The 20,997-nt window shown below is 45.9% G+C and overlaps 1 protein-coding gene and 1 pseudogene across 2 annotated transcripts; both read right to left on the reverse strand.

Moving 5' to 3' along the window:
- Nucleotides 1–4,111: 4,111 nt before the first annotated feature.
- LOC311607392 (NADH dehydrogenase [ubiquinone] flavoprotein 1, mitochondrial-like) lies at nucleotides 4,112–5,543 on the reverse strand (annotated as a pseudogene). The gene has a single exon. The product of its transcript is annotated as an NADH dehydrogenase [ubiquinone] flavoprotein 1, mitochondrial-like (transcript).
- Nucleotides 5,544–9,303: 3,760 nt separating this feature from the next.
- LOC311607228 (intraflagellar transport protein 70A2) lies at nucleotides 9,304–15,498 on the reverse strand. Its single transcript, XM_084798914.1, has one exon. The coding sequence runs from the start codon at nucleotides 14,937–14,939 to the stop codon at nucleotides 12,945–12,947; it is 1,995 nt and encodes a 664-aa protein (XP_084655040.1). The 5' UTR covers nucleotides 14,940–15,498; the 3' UTR covers nucleotides 9,304–12,944.
- Nucleotides 15,499–20,997: the final 5,499 nt, after the last annotated feature.

Genomic DNA, 20,997 nt, shown 5'->3' on the forward strand with positions numbered 1-20,997 from the left:
TCCTCCTCCTCCTCCCCGTCTGCCTCCTCCTCCTTTTCTCTCCCTCTCCCTGACCCTTCTCTTATACAAGTTTAAAGAAAGAAAGAAAGATAAAAGAATGACTTATAAAATCTGCCGCAGATCCTGATTTACAGAAGGCCAAGCATGAAGGATCCAGAGAAGTTTGTGCAAAATGAAGTAAAAACTCTGGAAATCACTTTGTTGGACACACATATAACACCCCAGGAGGCAACTGTGTGCGCAGGCAGTGTGAGGTTGTGCTAATCTTAGTTCCAAGTAATCTTCTCATGTTACTTCTAAAATTAATGAATTCTTAGAATGCTCAGAATAGAAAGAACCCACGAATCTGAGTTTCTAGGGAAAGGGGCAAAAGGCACGCCTCAGTGCATGTCAGACCTGGACTCTGACCCAAACCTGCACACCACCACTGAGGGAAGCACTCAGCTCAGTCAGCCTTGGCCAGGCGTGTTGAAAGGATTAACCATGGGCGAACGGGCTCTGCAGAAAGGCAAACAGACGCACAGAGGATGTCCAGTTGCATAATGGTTGAAACCCCGCACAAACATAAAGGTAAAGTCGCTCGTTCATCAATTACTAGGGATTTAACAGCAGTGCTAGGAGAGGATTAAACCAAGCATGTGCAGCCTTGTGTGAGCATCCTAGCCCCACACCTACAAGGTTCACAGAGCCGCCTAATACAATTCACTCAAATGCGCAGGCCCATCTACAGGAATCCCCCACAGCTGTGAAGAAAGCCCACTGGCCTCATCACAGAGCAGGTGTCTGGACAGAACAAATGGATGAGGGGTGGGGGAGGGGGTGGAAGGGAGGGAGGGAGGGAGGGGTCCTTGCCAGGATCCTCTGTATAAAGCTTCCTTTCTGGACGCTTTTCATTCCTTCTCTTCAGAGGGGCCACTTCCTTAGAGGACAGTCCTGCCATAGGCTGTGCTTGCCCTGCAGACACTGGACCTTGTGCAGAGGTTTCCTTCCACATTCGGTTTCTTTTCCATCTCTACTTGCTACCAAACAGAGGGCTTTGTTAAATGACTAAAAAAAAAAAAATCTGGCAAGTTTGTGGGCTTTTATTAGATACTGTAATTCCAAACTGTGATGACATGATGTCTGGTTTTCCCTGAGCCCAAAGTCAATATCCTGGAGTGTGGGGAGCTTTGCTGCATGGCTTCAGCATGCACCTGAGGTGAGGCCCTGACAGGAACGCTGCCCCATGAAACCTCTTCAAATCTTGGGCTGCGGATGCAAGCGTCACCCTGATTCCTGCTTCTAAATCCTCTTGAATTACAGAGGCTTTGTGTGTGTGCTTTGGTTTTGTTCACACATTTGTTTTGAGACAGGGTCGTGCATCCTCCTTCACTGTGTAGCTCAGCAATCCTCCTGCCTCAGCCTCTTGAGTGCTGGACTTATTGGCATCAACTATGCTACCTGCTTCCAAGTTTATTTTTATTTTTTAACCCTATTTGTTATTTTTGCCTCCCTCCCCAACCTCTGTGTGTGTGTGTGTGTGTGTGTGTGTGTGTGTGTGTGTGTGTGTGTGAGTGTGTGTGTGTGTGTGTGAATATGAGCACATGGTGGGTGTGAGCATGGAGGACCAATTTTGGAAGTCAGTTCTTTCCTTCTGCTTGGATTCCGGGCATTGAACTCAGGTCTTTGCACGTGTGTGTGGAAGGCCATTGCCTGCTGACCAGCTCTACAAGACACACGTGTAACCAGCTCCCTCAATCTCCTGCTGCTAGGTGTTCTGTGGAGACAAACCCTTAAAGCAAAGAAGAAAGAAAGAAAGAAGGAAAGAAAGAAAGAAAGAAAAGACAAATCACTCAAGTGTTCACTTTCACACAGACTCTCACTCTCCTGGACGATCTTTCTGAAGGCTGTGTTCACGATGGAGTTACAAGTTTTTGTACAGCTGAATTGTACTCTGTTCTGTGAGCACACTTACAAATGTGAACCGTACGTAGAAACTCGAAGGAAATGAAGACATAATAAAAGCAAGAGGGCGTGGACCTCACTGCAAAGAGAGAACATCATTTACATGTGACAGGTTCTGCTGCAAAGCAGGCAGCGCTAGGCAATTTTTTTTTTTTTTTTGCTGTGCTTTCATCAATGGGAAAGGGGTCCTCAAAGATGAGATGATGTGGGCTGGAGAGATGGCTCAGAGGTTGAGAGAGTCACTGACTGCTCTTCCAGAGGTCCTGAGTTCAATTCCCAGCAACCACATGGTGGCTCACAACCATCTGTAATGTGATCTGATGCCCTCTTCTGACCTGAAGGTGTACATGCAGGCAGAACACTGTATACATAATAATAAATAATCTTTAAAAAAATCTATATTAAAAAAATGTGTCCAAAGTCATACAGCTCCCGGGGCCTGGTCCGGCGACATTTCCACACAGACGGCACATCTTCACATTAGTAACTGTCTGTGAGGCAGGCTTCTCAGAGTTCACCTTTTGTTTATGGAAGGCGGGAGCCGGAACCAGCTTTCTATGTCTAAATGTGCATGGGTGCACACTGGTGGGTGCCCACCTAGTCAGCCCACAACTGCCACATAGATTTAAAAAGTGTCAGTCATTGGACGTCCGCCTTTATCGAGATATTTACCACAGCCAATCCGATCCTCGTGAAAGCTGGACGCTGAATTTCACCCTGAATTGTGACTGTCACACCCTTGGCAAGACTGAAGCCAAGGCCGGCAGGTTTATCTTAAAGCAGCGAGACGGATGGGTGTCAAGCAAGCAGAGGGGTGGCCTGTTCCCAGCGGCCGTTCTTCCTACCCTTTCCTGTGAGTTTTGAGGCGTTGAGGCCCCCTCTACTGGTGGAACTTGTAGTCCAATTTGGGAAGGAGGATGCCCTCAAACCAAACCAAACCAAACCAAACGAAACGAAACCAAAAGACCCAAACCACCCACAGTGGTCAGCAAAGATTAGAATAGTAAGAAAATGTGGCATCCCCCCCGCCCCCCCCGCACCAACTCTTTACATTAAAAATAAAAGTTTAGAAGGTTTCAAACCATTTCCCCATAAATCTTGTGGGGAAAACTCCAGGACATTTGACCATTGCTGGCAGAGAGTGGACTTCTTTCTCTGAAAACAGAAGGCCTTTGACAAATACTCAACGGCAGATAGAACTCATGTTTTCATTCAGTGAAGATGGTGACACTTCCACAAACATTCCCAAGAAACTCTGTGTTATGCTCGACCCAAGCAAGCATTTCTCAACTGCAGCGGTTCCGGCGTCTCTGAGGTGCTCTTGTCAAAGCCAAGCACAGGGCATATTACTACTTAGGACTTTTCTTCAGCAAAGCCACCAGCAGTCCCATCTTAAGTAACAGAACCACAAAGCTTGACGTAGTATATGTCACACCGAACCTGACATTTCCTGTGTGTGTGTGTGTGTCTGTGTGTATATATGTGTGAGTGAATGCACAAATTATGCAATACTCGCAGCAGTTTATAAAGTTCACCCATGTGCCAACACGTGCTCTTGTGTGTAACATGTTGGATAGAAATGAGGGGATGGACTTCGTGCTTGTGTTTTGTGACTACAGAAGTCTTAGTTACATCTTTTCAATAATTCATCATCATCATCATTATTATTATTAATTATTTTTATCTTGTGCATATGTGTTTATACAGCTCTCCTGAGTCAGCTCTCTGCTTCCACTGTGGGTCATGGGTGTTGAACGCAGGCAGTCAGGCTTGTACATCAAGGTGGCTTCCACAGAGCAAGTCTCAACGGCCCCGCCCTTTAAAGGGGCAGTTGTTTCGTGCCTTCTGAGCCTGCTCTTTCTGGTGGTCTAATCTCCTTTCTTGAGGTCTCTCTTTATTCGATTGACACATCCTTGTGGTTTTTTGGGTTAATATTCCTACTTCTTTTCCTTCAACTCTCTCAGGAAAATTCTCCGTGGGCACTGCATCTTAGTTCAGACTCAACTTCAGGAAACTGCTTTGAAATCAACTGGCTTTTTAATTTTTTCTTTCTTTTTTCTTTTTTTCTTTTTTCTTTTTTCTTTTTTCTTTTTTTTTTTGATTAAAGAGTCAATAGCACTGTTTACTGTCCCAAAGGGTTGTGAAATTAGCAGGCTAGGGTATGGGCTCAGGAGGCTGCCTGCCACACCTGGCGCTGCAGGGCAAACCGCAGCATCTGATCCTCCAGCTCTGGACGAAGTATTGGATCAGACCCTGTCCTGGCCAGGTGGCCTCATCACCCAGAGCACAAATGGGGTGACCTTCTGTCTGCATGCTGATCTCCCAGAGGAAGCCGGTCTCAGCTGGCCGGGCATCCCCCTTCACAGAGCGGGCCATCACCTTGTTCACCCTGTCGGTACCGTCATCGCATGGGGTACATTGGCCACAGATCTCATGCTTGTAGAACCCAAAGAGCCGAGCGATGGCTTTCTTGGTGTCAGTCGAACGATCCATGCTGATCATCGCGGCCGTGCCCAGGCCTGTCGGGGCCTGTACCGGTTCATCAAAGTCCACCAGCACTCTCTCACACCCAGATGTGGGGATCAGCAGAGTGGACGAGCCACCAGGAATCGCAGCAAGGAGGTTGTCCCAGCCACCTGTGACAGCACCAGCGTGCTTCTCAATCAGCTCTTTCAGCGGCACACACATCTCGTCCTCCACAGTGCAGGGATGATTGACACGGCTCGAGACGTTGAACAGTTTGGTACCTGAGTTGCGTTCTCTGCCAAAGCCAGCAATCCAGGTGCCCCTGGGACGGCAGCCGGTGGGGGGACACAGCAACTGTTTCCACGTTGGCCGTGGTTGTGGGGCATCCAAACACTCCCACATCTGCTGGAAAGGGCGGCTTTGGGGCTGGCTTTCCCTGCCTTTCCTCAATGGACTGAACACATGCCGTCTCCTCTCCACAGATGTAGGCCCCAGCCCCCACGCACCACAACACATCAAAATCTTAGCCAGAGCCGCAGGCGTTCTTGCCAGTCAGACCCGCTTCACAGGCCTCTCAGATAGCTACCTACAGATCGGAGGCCCCATTGTAGAATTCTCCTCGGATGTAGATAGAGGCAGCCTGGGCTCCCGTGGCTCTGCCTCGCACCAGGCAGCCCTCAACTGGCCTGTGAGGGTCATGGCGCAGGCTGTGACCTCACAGGTCCCTGGCTCCCCCTCCTCAAGTTTGCCACCAAACGCTTGGCCCTGCCCTCTGAGGGCTTATTCATGAAACTCCACTTGAGGCCAGTGGGGAAGCGAGCGCCACCACAGCCACATAAACAGGAAGTGCCTGGTCTCACCTGAGATCCTGTCAGGTCCCTTCAGCGGGATCTCCTTTGCCTTGTAACAAGTCACCCCTATGCAGGGCACCTTTCAAACCTCCAGTCATGGTGGCCGTAGAGGTTGGTGAAAATCGGGTCTTCGCCCTTCAGAGAGCCAAATGAGGGTTTCTTGGGTGCTGTGGTGCTGCTGCTGAAACGCACAGATACCCGCACTGGAAGCGACCCGCCCAGATGATGCTGTGGCACTAGCATCATGGAAGCCAGGCGGGTCACCTCCCACTGTCACCTTCACAACTCCAAGTGAGATAGAAAGGCACCTCAAAGTGGCACTTGATGAATAAAAAAGACTTTTGTATTCCTGTCTCTCTCTGGGACCTGGGCTTTGAGGTATACTGAAGTGAGTTGTTTTTCCTACTTCACCTTGCAGTCAGCCTTCTCTGAGGAATTGGCCCATGAAAACATAAGCTTATAAAAACAGGTTGAATCCATGAACCCCTGCGGAGCAGGGTAGAGGGTGAGTCCCTGGTCTGCTGGTGCAGCAGCAGCCATACCTGTAGGGGAGAGTGGTGATGAGAGAAAAGCTGTGTTTATGAAGTCTTTTCTCTCGTCAAACATTCCCGGGAAACTGCCGCGAGCTTCATTTCTTCAGTAATAAAGGTGACCGCTGTTCATTTGCTGCTGGCTGCATACACTCAGTTTTCAGTTAGTTATAATCTACAGCCGGTTAGCACTGTGAAACCCCAATTATTCACAATCGAGTGTGTATTTAAGTCGGCCCCACAGCAGGTCAGTGTGGAAACCCCTCATCATGGCATGTGTTCCTTACCTAACCTATTGTGTCATTTCTGTGGACCCTCCACGAATAGTGAACAAATAGCCTTTGGGCACCATTGTAAAGAAAAAAGAACAAGACAAAAAGTTTGGGTGATAAGAGCTCAGAAATATTTGCTGTAAATGTAAATTTTATAATAATGAGCCCGGTGCATAAATCATAATAACCTCTTTTCACAAAAGGGAGGATGCCAGTTGGTAAATTTTCATTTGGTAATATTTGCATAGTACTTTAGAATACAATGTTTTTGTTTTTTTTGTTTTTTCTAAAATAATGCAATGATCAAGCAATGGATGAAAACTCAACTGCAGCACTGTAATTCTCCAAACCTTCTTACTCTGGAGAAAATTACCATGTTCAACCTTAACAACCTCCAATCCTAAAAAAGACTAATATAAAAGACTCCAGGCCCTGTGGGGAGTCGTGGGTGCTCTGTGTTTACCGTGGCTCCCCAGAGAGGCTCTCTCTGATGGGGAGCAGATGGGAACTCCACAGAGAGGGGTTCCCACTGCGACTGTCATGGGCAGCATGGGGCTTCGGCAATGACATCAGCTAGGAGATCTGCAACTGTGATTTTAGAGTTCATAGAAGGATTTTTGCTTTGGTGTGTGTGTGTGTGTGTGTGTGTGTGTGTGTGTGTGTGTGTGAACATGGCAGTAGCAGTCGATGAAGTCTGTCTCAGGATAGGCACACTTTCCTGGAGATCATGTGAGTAAATCAAGTGACCTGGCAGGGTCGACCTGTTTTGACTTTGAGTTGCCAGCAGTTCAGGGTGAGCTAGGCTAGATAAGTGGGGTGCAGCACTGAGGGGGATTATTAGAAAGAACTGGAGGCTTTACTCTTTTGTGATGCTTTCCCTGTAACCAGGGTTATCGTTCATTAGGGCCAAAGCTAGAATAGCACAATCGGCAGGTCATTTATTTATTATTTATTGTGGAGAAGGTTGGACAGCTCCACTGTGACATGGAGGCTGGCTGCACTTGAATCAGGTGCCATTGCTGTTTTCACTTTCATGCTATTATCGCTGAGATTTGCCTGAAGAAGCTTACACTGATGTGGAAGAAATGCAACGTTTGCAGGATATGTTTTCTACACAAGCCACTGATTATACAGGTGTTAATATTTGTCTTGCGGTTTGCCCAAAAGAAAGTGTGCAAACTTTAGATTTAAGGATGGCTAATCTGGGTATGTCAGCTTAATAGTCTTTCTTTCTTAAAAATAATTTTATTAGCTTTTTGAGAATTTCATGTTTTGACCATATTTGCCATTGCTTTTTCCCCTAACACCTTCCAGAGCCATCCCTGACCTTTTCACCTCTCCTGTGGGTGTTCTCTTGTTTTTAAAAACATCCAAACAAAGGGCCTGGTCTAATTTGTGCTGCTCAAACGTTCATGGAAATGAGACCATCAGGTTGAGTGTGGTTGACCACACGCTGTGTTTAATTTTCTATTTATGTCTACTTAAGTAAATGTTATTCAAAGAAAATAGGGCTGAGAAGACAGCTCAGTGAAGTACTTGATGTGTAGGCAAGAGGTCTGAGTTTCATTCCCAGATGCCATGTGAAAAGGTGTGGTATGGTGACACATACACGTGTAACGCCAGTGCTGGGGCGGTGGAGACACACTAATCCCTGGGACCAGCCAGTCTAATATGTGAACCCCAGGCCAGTAAAAGATCTTGTCTCAAAATCAAAACCCAAAACCAACCATACTGACTGACCTCTGAGGAAGAATGACACCCAAGGTTGTCCTCTGTCCTTCACATATCTGTGACACACACTCACCCTGTCAGTGTGCACATTCTTCCTGTACACCAACATGTGTTCTCTCTCTCTCTCTCTCTCTCTCTCTCTCTCTCTCTGTCTGTCTCTCTCTCTCTCTGTCTCTGTCTGTCTGTCTGTCTGTCTGTCTGTCTGTCTGTCTGTCTCTCTCTCTCTCTCTCTCTCTCACACACACACACACACACACACACACAGACACGGACACGAAGACACAGACACACACATAAAGGAGAGGGAAGGAGCGAGGGAATGAGAGAGGGAGAGATTAAAGGCATAGCTTGTCTCATGAATAGCTGTAGCTCTAAAGAGTGAATTACAAGAATATTTAGAAATATGCACAAAAATCTATCAACTCCTAGAAATACCTCAAATGTACTAAAGAAAAATTATTCTGCTGAGGATTGTGGCACACGCCCTTAATGCCAGCCCTCAGGAAGCAGATGCAGGCAGGTCTCTGTGAGATCAAGTTTATCCTGGTCTGCAAAGCGAGCTTCAGGCTAGCCAGGGCTATATTTTGGGACCATGTCAGAAAAGAGAAAAAAAGAAGAAGAAGAAGAAAAAAAAAAGAAACAAGAAAAAAAAGAAAAATAAAAAAGAAAGAAATGAAGAAAGAGAAGGAAATAATTCTACGATGCTTGTTAAAGGTGGTACAGCGTCCTTTACTCTAGGTGTCGCCAGGGCACAATCTTTACTGTGCCTGTAAATCGCTGGGACAGAAGTTTGCATCTGGGAGGGAGATTGAGCTCAGCCCTACATATAGCATGGATAAGTAGGAATTTAGGGCAAAAAATAAGGGTAGAGGTCAGTAGATGGGTAATTACTAAGAGGAAACAGTAATAGAACAGAGGATTTGGTTAACCTGGTTAAGCAGGGTTTTCTCTGAGGCAGGCCAGGGCCATCTGACATCTAGGGGATGGCTGGAGAGACAGAGCCAATTATATGCTGAAAATGATTAGATATGGAAGGGAGGGGCATAGAAGGAATCTTCTCTGTCTGTGTGGCCTGTCTATGACCTGTTAATAAAAAATCAACAAGCCGGGCATGGTGGTACACGCCTTTAATCCCAGCACTCGGGAGGCAGAGGCAGGCGGATCACTGTGAGTTCGAGGCCAGCCTGGTGTACAAAGTGAGTCCAGGACAGTCAAGGCTACACAGAGAGACCTTGTCTCAAAAAAACCAAGAAAAAAAATAAAAAAAATAAAAAATAAAAAATCAACAAAAAACTGTGGCCCATAGGACAGGGTAGAATAGAAGATGAGACATCTGGCAGGCAGGATTCTGGAACAGAGCCAGGCATGAGAGATTCACCCAGGAACAGGTGAGGAAGACAGACACACGGTCCCTGAGCAGAGGTAACCAGCCACATGGCAAAACGTAGATAGGTAAAACAGGTTATTTTAAGTTATGAGCTAGTCAGAGAAGAGCCTAGTTATATGGCCTAAGTATTTGTAAATATATTTTGAGTTTCACAAGTCTTTATTTCAGGAGCTTAGGGCTGGGAGGAAAAACACAATGGGGGTGGGTTCTAGCTGAATTTATTAAAACAGAACAACACAGAATCAAGCACAGCCATTCAAAGCAGGAGGCCTACTTTAAAAGTTTGGGAGCGCCCAAAAAGACTACAGTCAAAGAACACAGCTGCCTGTGGGGAGTGTACTCTGAATGCTTTCACTAACCGAGAAGTCTGTCTCGGACGAATTTAAACAGTAAGACAATAGATCCCATTCTACAGGAGACCCACAGGTGGAGTCTAGCTCCAGAATGGTATTACAGCCAAAGATACCACTAAGGACCCACAGTTGTTAGTTATTTTTTTATTTCTCTGGTATCTTTAGAATATGGGTGTGGCTTCTGCCCTGGCCATACGACAGTGACGGAAGAGTCAGATCCACAGCATTTAAATAGACGAGAGAGACTCTTGTATATTTCCCTTTAATGGATGGAGATGTGTTTCTCAGCAACTTCTAGGAGACTTCCCGGGTCTTAGTAATGAGTGGTTTGAGTGCCTATTCCTACGTAAACAAGGAAAAGGTGGGCTAGCATGTGTCTGGCTTAGACATGCAGTTCTCAACCTTGGCTGCATGTTGGGAGTTGAAGAAAATGTTTCCTGGATTCTACCTTCAGCAGCTCCACTTTCATTGCTCTAAGGCAGCGTGGGGCGAAGAGTGGTAGTAGCGTCCCCGGTGACGATAAGGTACAGCTGAGCACGCGGAGAGCCAATCAACGTCTGGGACAGGGTGGGGAATGTGTGCTGGATCAGAAGTCACCATAAGTATTGAATCTTGCTTGTCATCGCAAAATTTAAAGATATATGCACATATATGAATTCACATAGGATCATGGTCTGGTTGGAGAGGATCTGTATTTATAGGGAGACTAAATGAACATGGTCGGTATTCAGAAGTCAAATTGGTGCATTCAAAACTGCTTGTTAAGAATGGTTCTAACAGCTGGGCGGTGGTGGCGCGCGCCTTTAATCCCAGCACTTGGGAGGCAGAGGCAGGTGGATAGCTGTGAGTTCGAGGCCAGCCTGGTCTACAAAGTGAGTGCAGGACAGTCTAGGCTACACAGAGAAACCCTGTCTTGAAAAACAAACAAAAAATAGTTCTAAGGATGAATGTTTATCCTACCCCAAAAACCAGTGATGACAGTGAAGGGTTTAAGGCGGGCTCTTCTAATATGCACCGCTTTGTCATTTTGAAGTAGAGGTGCTTAAAACACAGAAGGTATGGACGAGGAATTCTTTCTTATTTTTGTGATACATTCTGCAGCACTGAACACCATTATCTCTTAAATAAACCATCTGAAGGCAGGAAAAGATGCTCCTTGAGAAAGCTTTATGAATAGGAGAGTGTCTTTCTGCTGTGGGTGACTTTGTCCTTCTGGCGAGCCAGCAAATCCTTTCTTTGTATTAAATAAAACCAGAGTGTAAGGACTGATGATCTGATTTGGTGAGTTGGTTACGGAAACCGCTCTGGCACGTGTTACTTCCACTCTGTGATCCATTGCTTCTGCTCAGCTAATGGCAGGGGACACTGGATTAGCGGCTGAGATGCGATATGCAGGGGACCCACGTGGTCCTGGGAAGTAGATCACATGGCTGCATCTCTATTACGTATTCGCTTCACCTGCCGACTCCCACGTAGCCTCTGGACAGGCAGCTGGGGGCTTCACCTCAGGGGCAAGAGAGGCTCCATTTATTCCAAGAATAATTGCATGTTTGTGCATGTGTGGATAGGCACATAATATTCCGCCAATAAAAATTCTGAACCAAAAGGCACTTTTTCATTTTAGGGACTAATTAAGAATAAACCTCTCCTCCAGTGGGGGCAAACACATTATTATGTCAACTGAAAAAGGAAATTACAATAATTTTATCATTTCTAAATAACAACAACACAAAATATAGTTTATGCACAGTGCAGCAGAAAAGAGGGGCTGTTTTGTATACATTCACAGCTAGAGTGTAAGCAAAAACACTGGGTAGACAAAACATTCAAATCTCTTCCTAATCAGCACCTTATGAAATAACATTCCTCCTAACAATTAACATTTTCTGTAAGCCCTGTGATTCTATGTGGCTTTGATGGATTAACAATCTATGGGAAGAGGTAGAAATTATTCTGAGTAGAATTACTCTAATTTTTTGGTTAATTTTAAATGTTTTATTTCTATCAATAGACTAAATAAAATCAATTTATAGTTTAAGGTAAATATATTATCTATTATAGTCATGTAAAGGACCTAATATATCCCCTTCACAAAACCTCAAAAACAAGTAAAATCAAAATGCAAAATTATATAAACAGTATAAGCATACTTTTCAATAAAATGTACTATCTATGTGGGAAAAAACCCCCCTCATTTTCTGTAAGCCAAAATACTAGAAGAATCCATTGTACAGATTTTACTGAAATAGATGTTATTGCCAAAAGCAACAGGAGGAAGGGTCTAGTGGCCGAAAGGGTCTAAGACCCTGAGGAACAAGTAGATTGCCTAAGACCTATGGACTGTACAAAGCCAGCAACTTATCCCTTAATTTCATTTTCATTTTAGCTCAACACTTCTCTCTAAACTAAAAACATTCGAAATCTTCCAGACTTGAGCTTCCAAGATGGCTGAGTGGTAAGAGCACTTGCTGGGCAGGACGATGACTTGAGTTCGACCCATGAGACTCCTAAGACGAAGGGGAAACTTACTCCCTAAAGTTGTTTTCTGACCTCTACAAATCATATAGCACTGCACACCTCTACACACACACACACACACACACACACACACACACACACACACCTTTAAAACAAAAAGAACTTCCACGCTTAGTATTTATGAGGTACATTCAACTATGGAAAACCCAAAGGTGAAGGATAAATTAAATGTTGATTAGAAAACCGAAGAACCAACTAACCAACACCATCATGGAAGAATTTTGCACCTCTGGCTAAGAATAACCTGAAAAGGACATAGGAAAATGATTCCATTATTTAGTACTTGTCCTTTTAAAAAGACTGAGACCAGGTCCAAACTAGACTTTAGTTTTTGGAGGGATCCAGGAAATGGTAGAACTCAAACAACAGAAACAGAAAGGACGGAAACAAAACCAAAAAAACAAAGCAGTCAACCGAAAGATATAAAAGACCTAAAGGCCGATGGTTAAGAATTAGATTTCTTGGGCAGCACAATCAATCAAGAGAACTAAGCCGGCCTCCTGCTTCTCTTTGCTGATGGAGAGATGGGTAGCTGTGGTCCAGCACCTGGGGCTACCAGGCGATCAGAGCAGGACTGTGGACCAGTGCCGGGCTAGTGCTAAATCCCCTTGACAGCCTAAGGCAGAGGCACTAAGTGCTGCTGAGTGTTTCTGCCTCTGCAGAGATGAAACTGCAGAAACTGTAGACTGTGTCTATTAGGAAGAGTGCGGGAGTTTATCACTCCATGGCTATCTGGGTAGAAAGGCTGCCATACTTTCACGTACACAGAGTGAAAGAAGAAACAAATATAAAGATGTGCAGAAAAATACAGAAAAAGAGTGAAATATAAACTAAAAAAAACCACACGTTTCTAATGACATTTTTAGAAGTAACTACTTATTCCACCCTATGATCTCATAAATCAGAGCTTTCAGCTGTCTGGACTCATAGGTGACCGTGTTCTTCCCAGTGTGCATCCTCTCTTCCTCCAAGGGCTGTTCCAGAACAGCAGGGATGCTCCTGCCGTAAAGTTCACACTGCTCTAGGAACTGGACACACTCCTGGACAACGCTGTCCCTCAGCATGATCGTGTGCTTTGACATGTTTTCCAGCAAGGACAGGAAGCATCTCTTGGCGTAATACCACGTGTCAGTTCCTAGCTTTTTGTGGTAAGGCTCCAGGCTCTTGATGACCCGAGAGATGCCAAAGTCATAGTTTCCTTTGGCGCAGTACAGCGTTCCTATCACCAGATTCACGATGCACAGGTGGTAGATCTTCTTGTCCGGGTCGCCGTAGGACAGCTGCTCTTCCTCCTTTTCGATCTTCCTCATCAGCTCCTCGGCTTCCTCGTTCTGACTCGTCATGATGTAGGAGACACAGAGGTTGGCTAGCACGATGGCGCTGACGCTCAGAATGTTCTCGTAGTTCTTCTTGACGATGGGCTCGTAGAAGCCAATGGCCTCTTTGTATTTGTTTTCCTGCATGAAGAGCACGTGGGCCACATTCAGCTTCCACACGTCGTGGTCATTGCAGAACTCCACGGACTTGCGGAAGATCTTCTCCACCATCGGATAGTTTTCCAGGTTCCAGTAGATTTTCGCCTGGGCCATCAGTACAGGGATGTACTTCTCCAGAGTTTCGTCATATTCGTTCACAGCCTTTAGGACAATTTCGTCATCTCTGTTATGCCTTGCTTCTTGAACTTGTTTGGTGAGCCTGCGGAGCTGCTCAGTCAGCATGCCAGCCAGCCCGTCCAGCTTAATGAAGGCCTCTTCCGGAGCCGTCTGGCAAGTGATCATGGCGTCCAAGAACTCATAGAGGTAGGGAGTGAGGAACTTGTAAGTCAGGTGGGCGTTTTCTGCGAGGACATCGGCTGCCAGGTCAAAATACTCGTATTTACAGTAGAGTAGTAACAGGTTGCCGAAGGTCTCTGGGGGGAAGGGGTTTTGCTGCAGCAGAAACTGGAGCTTCTCGAAGCCCTCCGTAGGCCGGGCATCCATGTTCATCAGCGCCTGGTTGTGCAGGGTCACGGGGTCCAGCTCTTCCTCTGCTCTGGGTGGCATGTCCGTGAGGGCTTCCTGAGCCGCCTCGGAGTTTCTGAGCTGGTACTCTATGGCTGCCTTGAGGTTGAAGGCTTCGACCAGAGCAGTCTGGTGAAGGACCACGGTGTTGCCGACACTGCGAACGTCAATGCCTTCGGTGGTCGTGCCCACACCTAGCTCTGGGTGCTGGCGGATGCCGCGCTCAATGATATTGGCGATATGCTTCAGAGCTGGGGCGTAGTGCCTGTTGCTGTAACAAGCTAAGGCCAGGTTGTAAGATACATCAGGCTGGTAGCCAGACGCCTGCAAAGCGGCAAAGAACTTGGAGCAGGCAGCTTCATAGTGTCCCTCCTTGTAGAGCAGACAACCCATGTTGACCAAACCATCTGGGTCATTCTCTCCGCCACTGTCTTCTCCAGCTTCGCCACTCAGCAGCTGCTCCACCAGGCTCCTGGCTCCTGGCAGGTCGCCCTCGCTGTACTTGATGGCGGCCTGGAGACGAAGGATTCGGCTATAGTAGGTGGGGTTGTCCAGGAGGAAGGAGACCCGGGTGGCCTCTGGATACAGGCAGGCCTTGTACAGCGCCTGGGCCTGGTACAGGCGGTACTGCTCCAGTTCTGGGTGCATCTGGCTCAGCTGCTCATAGCACTCTGCAGCGAGCTCGAACTCCTGCAGGTGGTAGTAGCAGTAGGCCAGCAGCGACAGCCCTGCGCGGCTCCGCGGGCTCCTCTGCAGCTCAGCGGCCAGCAGCTGCACCGCCTCTGAGTAGCGGGAGTCGCGGATGAGCCTGTACACCACCGCCGTGAACTCACCGTCCGGGATCTGCGAGCTGCTCAGCCCCGCCATAACTGTCAACCAGTTGACAGTTCTTGAGTGGTTTTGTTCCCAGGGCAACCAGCCAACGGAAACGGAAGTCTGAAGACGGGCCCTAAAGTTTCCCGGAAGTTGGTTTGTAAGAGAAGAAACTCCCAGTCTTGGAAAGGAAGCGGTGAGACTGTTTCTAGCATATACGCAAACCGAAACGTTCCTGAACAGAAAGTAGCATTTAAATATTTGTTTCTTTTAGATATGAAATCATCACATCTTGAGTGAACGGGTCAAATAATAATGTAAAAAAACAAAAACAAAGAATCTTTAGGGGCTGGAGAGATGGCTTAGAGGTTAAGAGGACGGTCCCGAGTTCAATTCCCAGCAAGGACATGGTGGCTCACGACCGTCTGAAATGAGACCCGGTGCTTTCCTGCAGCGGGCAGGGGCACATGCGGGCAGAATACTGTATAATAAATACATCTTTTAAAAAAGTCATCTTGGCTCAATATTATATTCTAGTGTCCAAAGTTAAAAAAAAAACCTTTACAGTTAAATTTTCTGACATCCCTGTACTATTTCTCTACCTAAAGAGACCACGTGTGCCTTTATATGAATGTATATACGCCTACTTGGTATAGCTACACAACTGTACCACCGCAGCGAACTCGCCGTCGGGGATTTTAGAGCTGCTTTGCCATGCCATAGCGGCCAAAGTGTAGGGCGGGCTAGTTTCCAAGGCAACTAGAGAACCGGAAACACAAGGTCATCTGAGCATTGTAGAGACAATACGTTGGGCGTGAGTAGGAACCCTTGACATAATCTCTATATTTCTTGTTATGTGTTACAAGATTACAAACTGGGTAGAGACACAAGTTGGAAAGAGGATAGAAAGCTACTTCAAGCTGTACTGATATAGAAATGCCTGGGCTTTTCAGGCACGCAGTTTTCACCTCCCCACAAGACAGCCGCTTTGCATTCTGGGAATTGTAGTCTCATTTGTGATGGGTTTTTAAAGACTCCTTTTACTTGTTAAAAGGAGTGAGTATTGCTTGCTGGCTAGATGCTACCACTTCTCTGGGGGAATGACAGTGGCCTTCTTAGAGCCTGGATTCCTTTGAGGTTCTTTTGAGGCTTGTAACTTTTTTTTTTAAACAATTTTCTCAGTTTTTTGCCTTGTATACTTTGAAATCTGCTAGAATTCTCTTTTTGTTTTGGCCCAAGTGTGTGCTTGCTAGTAGAACAGTATAGTGACCAAGAATTCTGTACTAAGTAGAAGATCATCTACAATGGGCGGTTTTGGTTTGGATATCAGTTTATTAAGTAGGAAGTAGCAGATAGAAACATCAGTTGGATGGTTCAATATGATATAATTGCGGGCTCACACATATTTAGTTGAAATCTACAGGGAAGCTATTGAGGAGGTTTAGCTGAAATTCCCGGTGAGAGTCCCAGGCAGAACAGAGTGTCTCATGGAACTGTTCCAAGTAAAATAACACGTGCCAAGAGAAGAACATCAAATCAGGTGGTTCCAAGTATTTCCCAGAAATGACTACCGCAGACCTTTCAAAAGAATTATATTTGAGTTCTTGACCCAGAATTTGTAACAGCCTCACAAGTGTGGGCACCAAGTGTGTATGAGGAAAGATTACTGTTTTGTCTTTTGTCTTCCTACAGAAGCAACCAACTAGATTGGTACGGGCAGCAGACTTTGGCGTTCTATGCCTCAACTACAGCTTCAAACAGCTGTCCAGCGGCCGCTGGTGGTTGTGTATCTCTTGGTCACTCTTAGTTGTGTAGGTGTGCAATTGCTCATGCTTCATATCTGCTGAGTCCCGCTGAGGCCATGTACCTTCCCCCGCCCCCCAGTCTTTACGTTTGCTGAGAAGTAACAGCCATGTGACTTCCTGAATGCCATCAGACAAGGAACACTGAGTGCAGTCAATAAGCAGGAAGGAAGAAACTGCACCCTTTTTACGTGTGTGGAGTGGGTGGGTATTTTGGCCCCACCAAAGGTCTCCACAGGAAGCAGGTAAGGACCACTTCCATGTGCATACCGTGGGATGACTTGGATGTTAAAGGAATACAATGTGTCACCTTCACAGCTGGTGGCCTGCCTGACGTTTGTTCCTTGAAACCTCACTGTTTAAAAATCCTTATGCATAGACTGTTCTCATGAAAAAGCTGGTATTAGGTTAAGGTGAGTGGACATGGAAACAAGAAATGACCCTTCATCCTTTTCTGTTTCTCTCTGTTTGCAGAGCTGGGCTTACATTCCAAAAACATCCCCCTTGAAATGACTTTTTAAAAAATGTATTTTATTGATTTATTCATATTGCATCTCAATTGTTATCCCATCCCTTGTATCCTCCCATTCTTCCCTCCCTTCCAATTTCCCCTTACTCCCCTCCCCTATGACTATGGCACCAGCCAGGGACAATACACGCAGTAAACTTCGAACCCCTACCCAGATCTAGCCAATGGACAGGACATTCTCCACACTTTTTTTTTTATGGATTTTCATTTAGTATTCATATCACATGTTTTTGTTTATTGATCTTAAAGTTTATTTCACTTTTAAAGGCATCATATAGAATTGATCTTGATTATGTTTTGCATAAGTCTTACACTAAGTTAAGGGTTTTCTTACATAACATGTGTTGTTTGTTTTCATGAATTTCTAGATTATGAGGGTTCTGCATAACCAACACTTGGTACATAAGAAAGGAAGTCATAGTTACTCCTTTTTGTTGTTGCCTCATTCTCCACACTTAAGTGGAGAGTGGGGACTGACTTTCATACGAACTCTGGTGCTCCATATTTGACCACATCCCCTGGAGGGGGAGGCCTGGTGGCACTCAGAGGAAGGATAGCAGGCTACGAAGAAGAAACTTAATACCCTATGAGCATCTACAGGGGGAGGAAGTCCCCCTCAGTCACAGTGAAATGACTTTTAAACACACACACACACACACACACACACACACACACACACACACGAGAAATGACTGTTGGCTTTCTCCTCTCCGAGTTGCTGCTGAAGGGCAGGGCAGCGGAAGGAAGGACACGGGAGGGTGGCCATTTGGCCATTTTGTGTTCTCCCCCTTATTTCATGGGAAATTGCTCCAGTGGCCTGGCTTGAAAGAGCAGGGCATTTGCTTAGCCAGATGGAGGACAGGGTCATTTTCAAAATGCAGAGAGTGCACCAACCCCACTGTGAAACTGGCATGGCCGTAACCACCACCGTGATAGGCTGGCTTTGGCTTGGTCTCTGATAGGCAGCTGGGGAATAGAGTCATTGTTTCTTGGATGGGGGAGATGAAAGAAAGTCCTTTAATTAATGGTGGGAAGCCTGGAAAGCAAACTGACCAGGATGCCATGAAGCATAAAAGATCACTTTTGTTTACAATGAGATCTTGGGAAGCCGGGGTATATATCAAATTCAAATCTGCAATACTCTCCTCAGACAGAGGACAAACATGTAGTGGTTCTTATGAAGTGTGTTAGAGACGTGCAGTCAGCAGTATGACACTCGGGGCTGCTTTCAGTGGACTAAGGGAGGCATGATCACCAGGAAGAGTTCCATTTAGGCAAAATATAGCAGGGGTAAAAGCACATTTGGTTCTTAGCATCCTTCTGTTCTGCCTGCCAAAGTACAAAGCAACCAAATGTATGGAGCATCCCCTTTTATGATTAGCTGGGAAGTACATTTTCTTACCCTATAAATGTGACCATTTGCAGCTGGTGCATTGTTAATTCATGAGTGTTTCATGCACATCCACATGCAGGCAAGCATCTGCCTTGATAAGGAAGTCATCCGCAAAGTTACTGTTTTCTTCCCTTTTATAGTTCCTGACCATTTTTCTCCAGGATGGTCAGTTTGTGAGCTCAGTCCCATTGAATTTTGGTCATCCCAAACCCATCCCCACTACGAACAGAAAAACAATGGATAAAATAGGGCCAAATTTGTAACGTCAATGACTGACTTTCAGTAGCCCAAGTTTAGTCTTTTGAAACTTTGGGGGCCGTCTGTAAGCTGAATCAACACGAGAGCAAGTTAGCGAGCCATCTCATCTCATTCAGGGCTCGCCTTTCAGAGAAATCTCCCTCAATATCTGAACAAGATCTCTTATTTATTTTATTTTTGGGGGCGGGTTTTGAGACAGGGTTTCTCTGTGTAGCCTTGGCTGTCCTGGACTCGCTTTGTAGACCAGGCTGGCCTCGAACTCACAACAATCCACCTGCCTCTGCCTCCCAAGTGCTGGGATTAAAGGTGTGCATCACCACCGCCCGGCTAGGTTTTTTGCTTTTTGTTTTTTGTTTTTAAAGATCTCTTTCTTAAATGGACTTTGATTTTGATCAAGTAGCCTGCGTTCTAAGGTGTACAGTGCCGCTAAATTAACCTGTGTCAGAGTGTGCAGTTAGTGTGACGGTTTACAAAAGGGATTAGCCGAGAAGGCAAAACTGGATACTAAATCGTAAAACAGTCGAGCAGCCTTTCAAACAAAGAGCTGCTCCAAGCCCCAGTGCTTATGCGGTGCTTTCATCACCAGGCCCACTTCGCCTAACCTCCCTCATCAACCCCGACAGACCTTTTCGGGAGTTTGAGATTCTTATTTCCAGACCTGCAGGCTGCAGTACACGAAGAAGAAGCCAGTGGCTGCCGTAGGCAGTGCTGGTATTTGCTTACGCTGGCCAGTAGAGGGCCCCACTGCACCTCGTCCCTCTCCCTGGGTGCCTCCTCCCCTGTCATTTGCATTGGCTCTGGATTATTTGCTGCGGTTCATTCTGATAGAACAGGCATAATGGTGTAAGAATTTTAAATTTCAGCACCGGAAGCCACTGCATACTTGCATCACGTCACCATGTTTGCCATCCCTGTGTAGATGTGAGCCCCCCACCTTGTGTACCTGCCCATGCAAATTTAAACAACCCATAATGGACACAGGGATCCGGTTTCCGGCTGCAGAATTCTCCTACCCTCCAGACAACCTTCGGTAATCCAAAGACTCTTTTGTCACTTGTAAAACGAGGCCCCAGTATTCCTCTCACACAAGCAGACAGCACTGACCAAAGTTAACAAGCTAATTTGTCACGATTTAAAGTGTAGGTATTAGAAAGCATGCATCTTTCTTCCAGCCCCCCTACCCCCAACAAAGACTATTCCACAGTGTTAGATAAACATTAAGCATTTTATTAAAAACAAGAAGTCTTTGCTTTTTAAAAGCAGCCTGTTTCAAAGCCGTGTGTAGTTGCTTCTGAAGTGGCCGAGCAGCACTTAATCAAGTGTTCTTACAAGACAGCATTAGCCTGGAAACTACACAGACAGAGGGGCTTCCCACAGCCCCGATGACAACACAGTTCCCTCCTTTTGTGTAAAACAACAATAATTAGAATACATGTCAGTAGGGGGCCCAATTAAAATGATTGTAAATCAAAATAAAATGGCAAAAGCAACAACAGCCCTCCAAGGGAATGGGACACAATAACTAGATTTGTATCTCCACCACACTGTGCTGTGCCTTAAAATGGCTCTAAAAAAGATTTAATCTAAATCTACACTAGAGCAAAGGAAAGATGAGCATGCTAACACACACACACACACACACACACACACACACACACACGGGGGTGAGCACAGTCAAATGAGGGCCTCAAAGAACACATTTCCCCCCTCATAGCAGGTAGTTCATTTACTTAATGAAACGAACATTTTTGCACCGGTGTGTACATTCAGAAACATTGGTTGGTACACAGATGAACAATTTGCCTTTAGTCCTGCTGGAAGATGCACAAACATGCAAGGACATTCAAAATCAAAGTATGTACAACCTAAAATCACATGCAAGGACATTCAAAATCAAAGTATGTGCAACCTAAAATCAGTAGCTGAGCAAAGGTGTGTGTGTGTATATGTGTGTGTTGTGTGTGTCGGGGGGTGTGACACAGACAATGTGAGCGCGACAGTGGGCCCTGCTAGATCTGATGCCCATCGTGGGATTCTCCAGACACATTTTATCTTATTTCCGCTGTCCGTGCTCTGCTAGCGCCCACTTACGACGGGTTCTCACCTTCCAGCTGCTGCGACCCTTTGATC

The sequence above is a fragment of the Acomys minous genome (genome assembly GCF_964271855.1).
Source record: "Acomys minous genome assembly, chromosome: 10".
In the NCBI taxonomy this organism is placed as follows: domain Eukaryota; kingdom Metazoa; phylum Chordata; class Mammalia; order Rodentia; family Muridae; genus Acomys; species Acomys minous.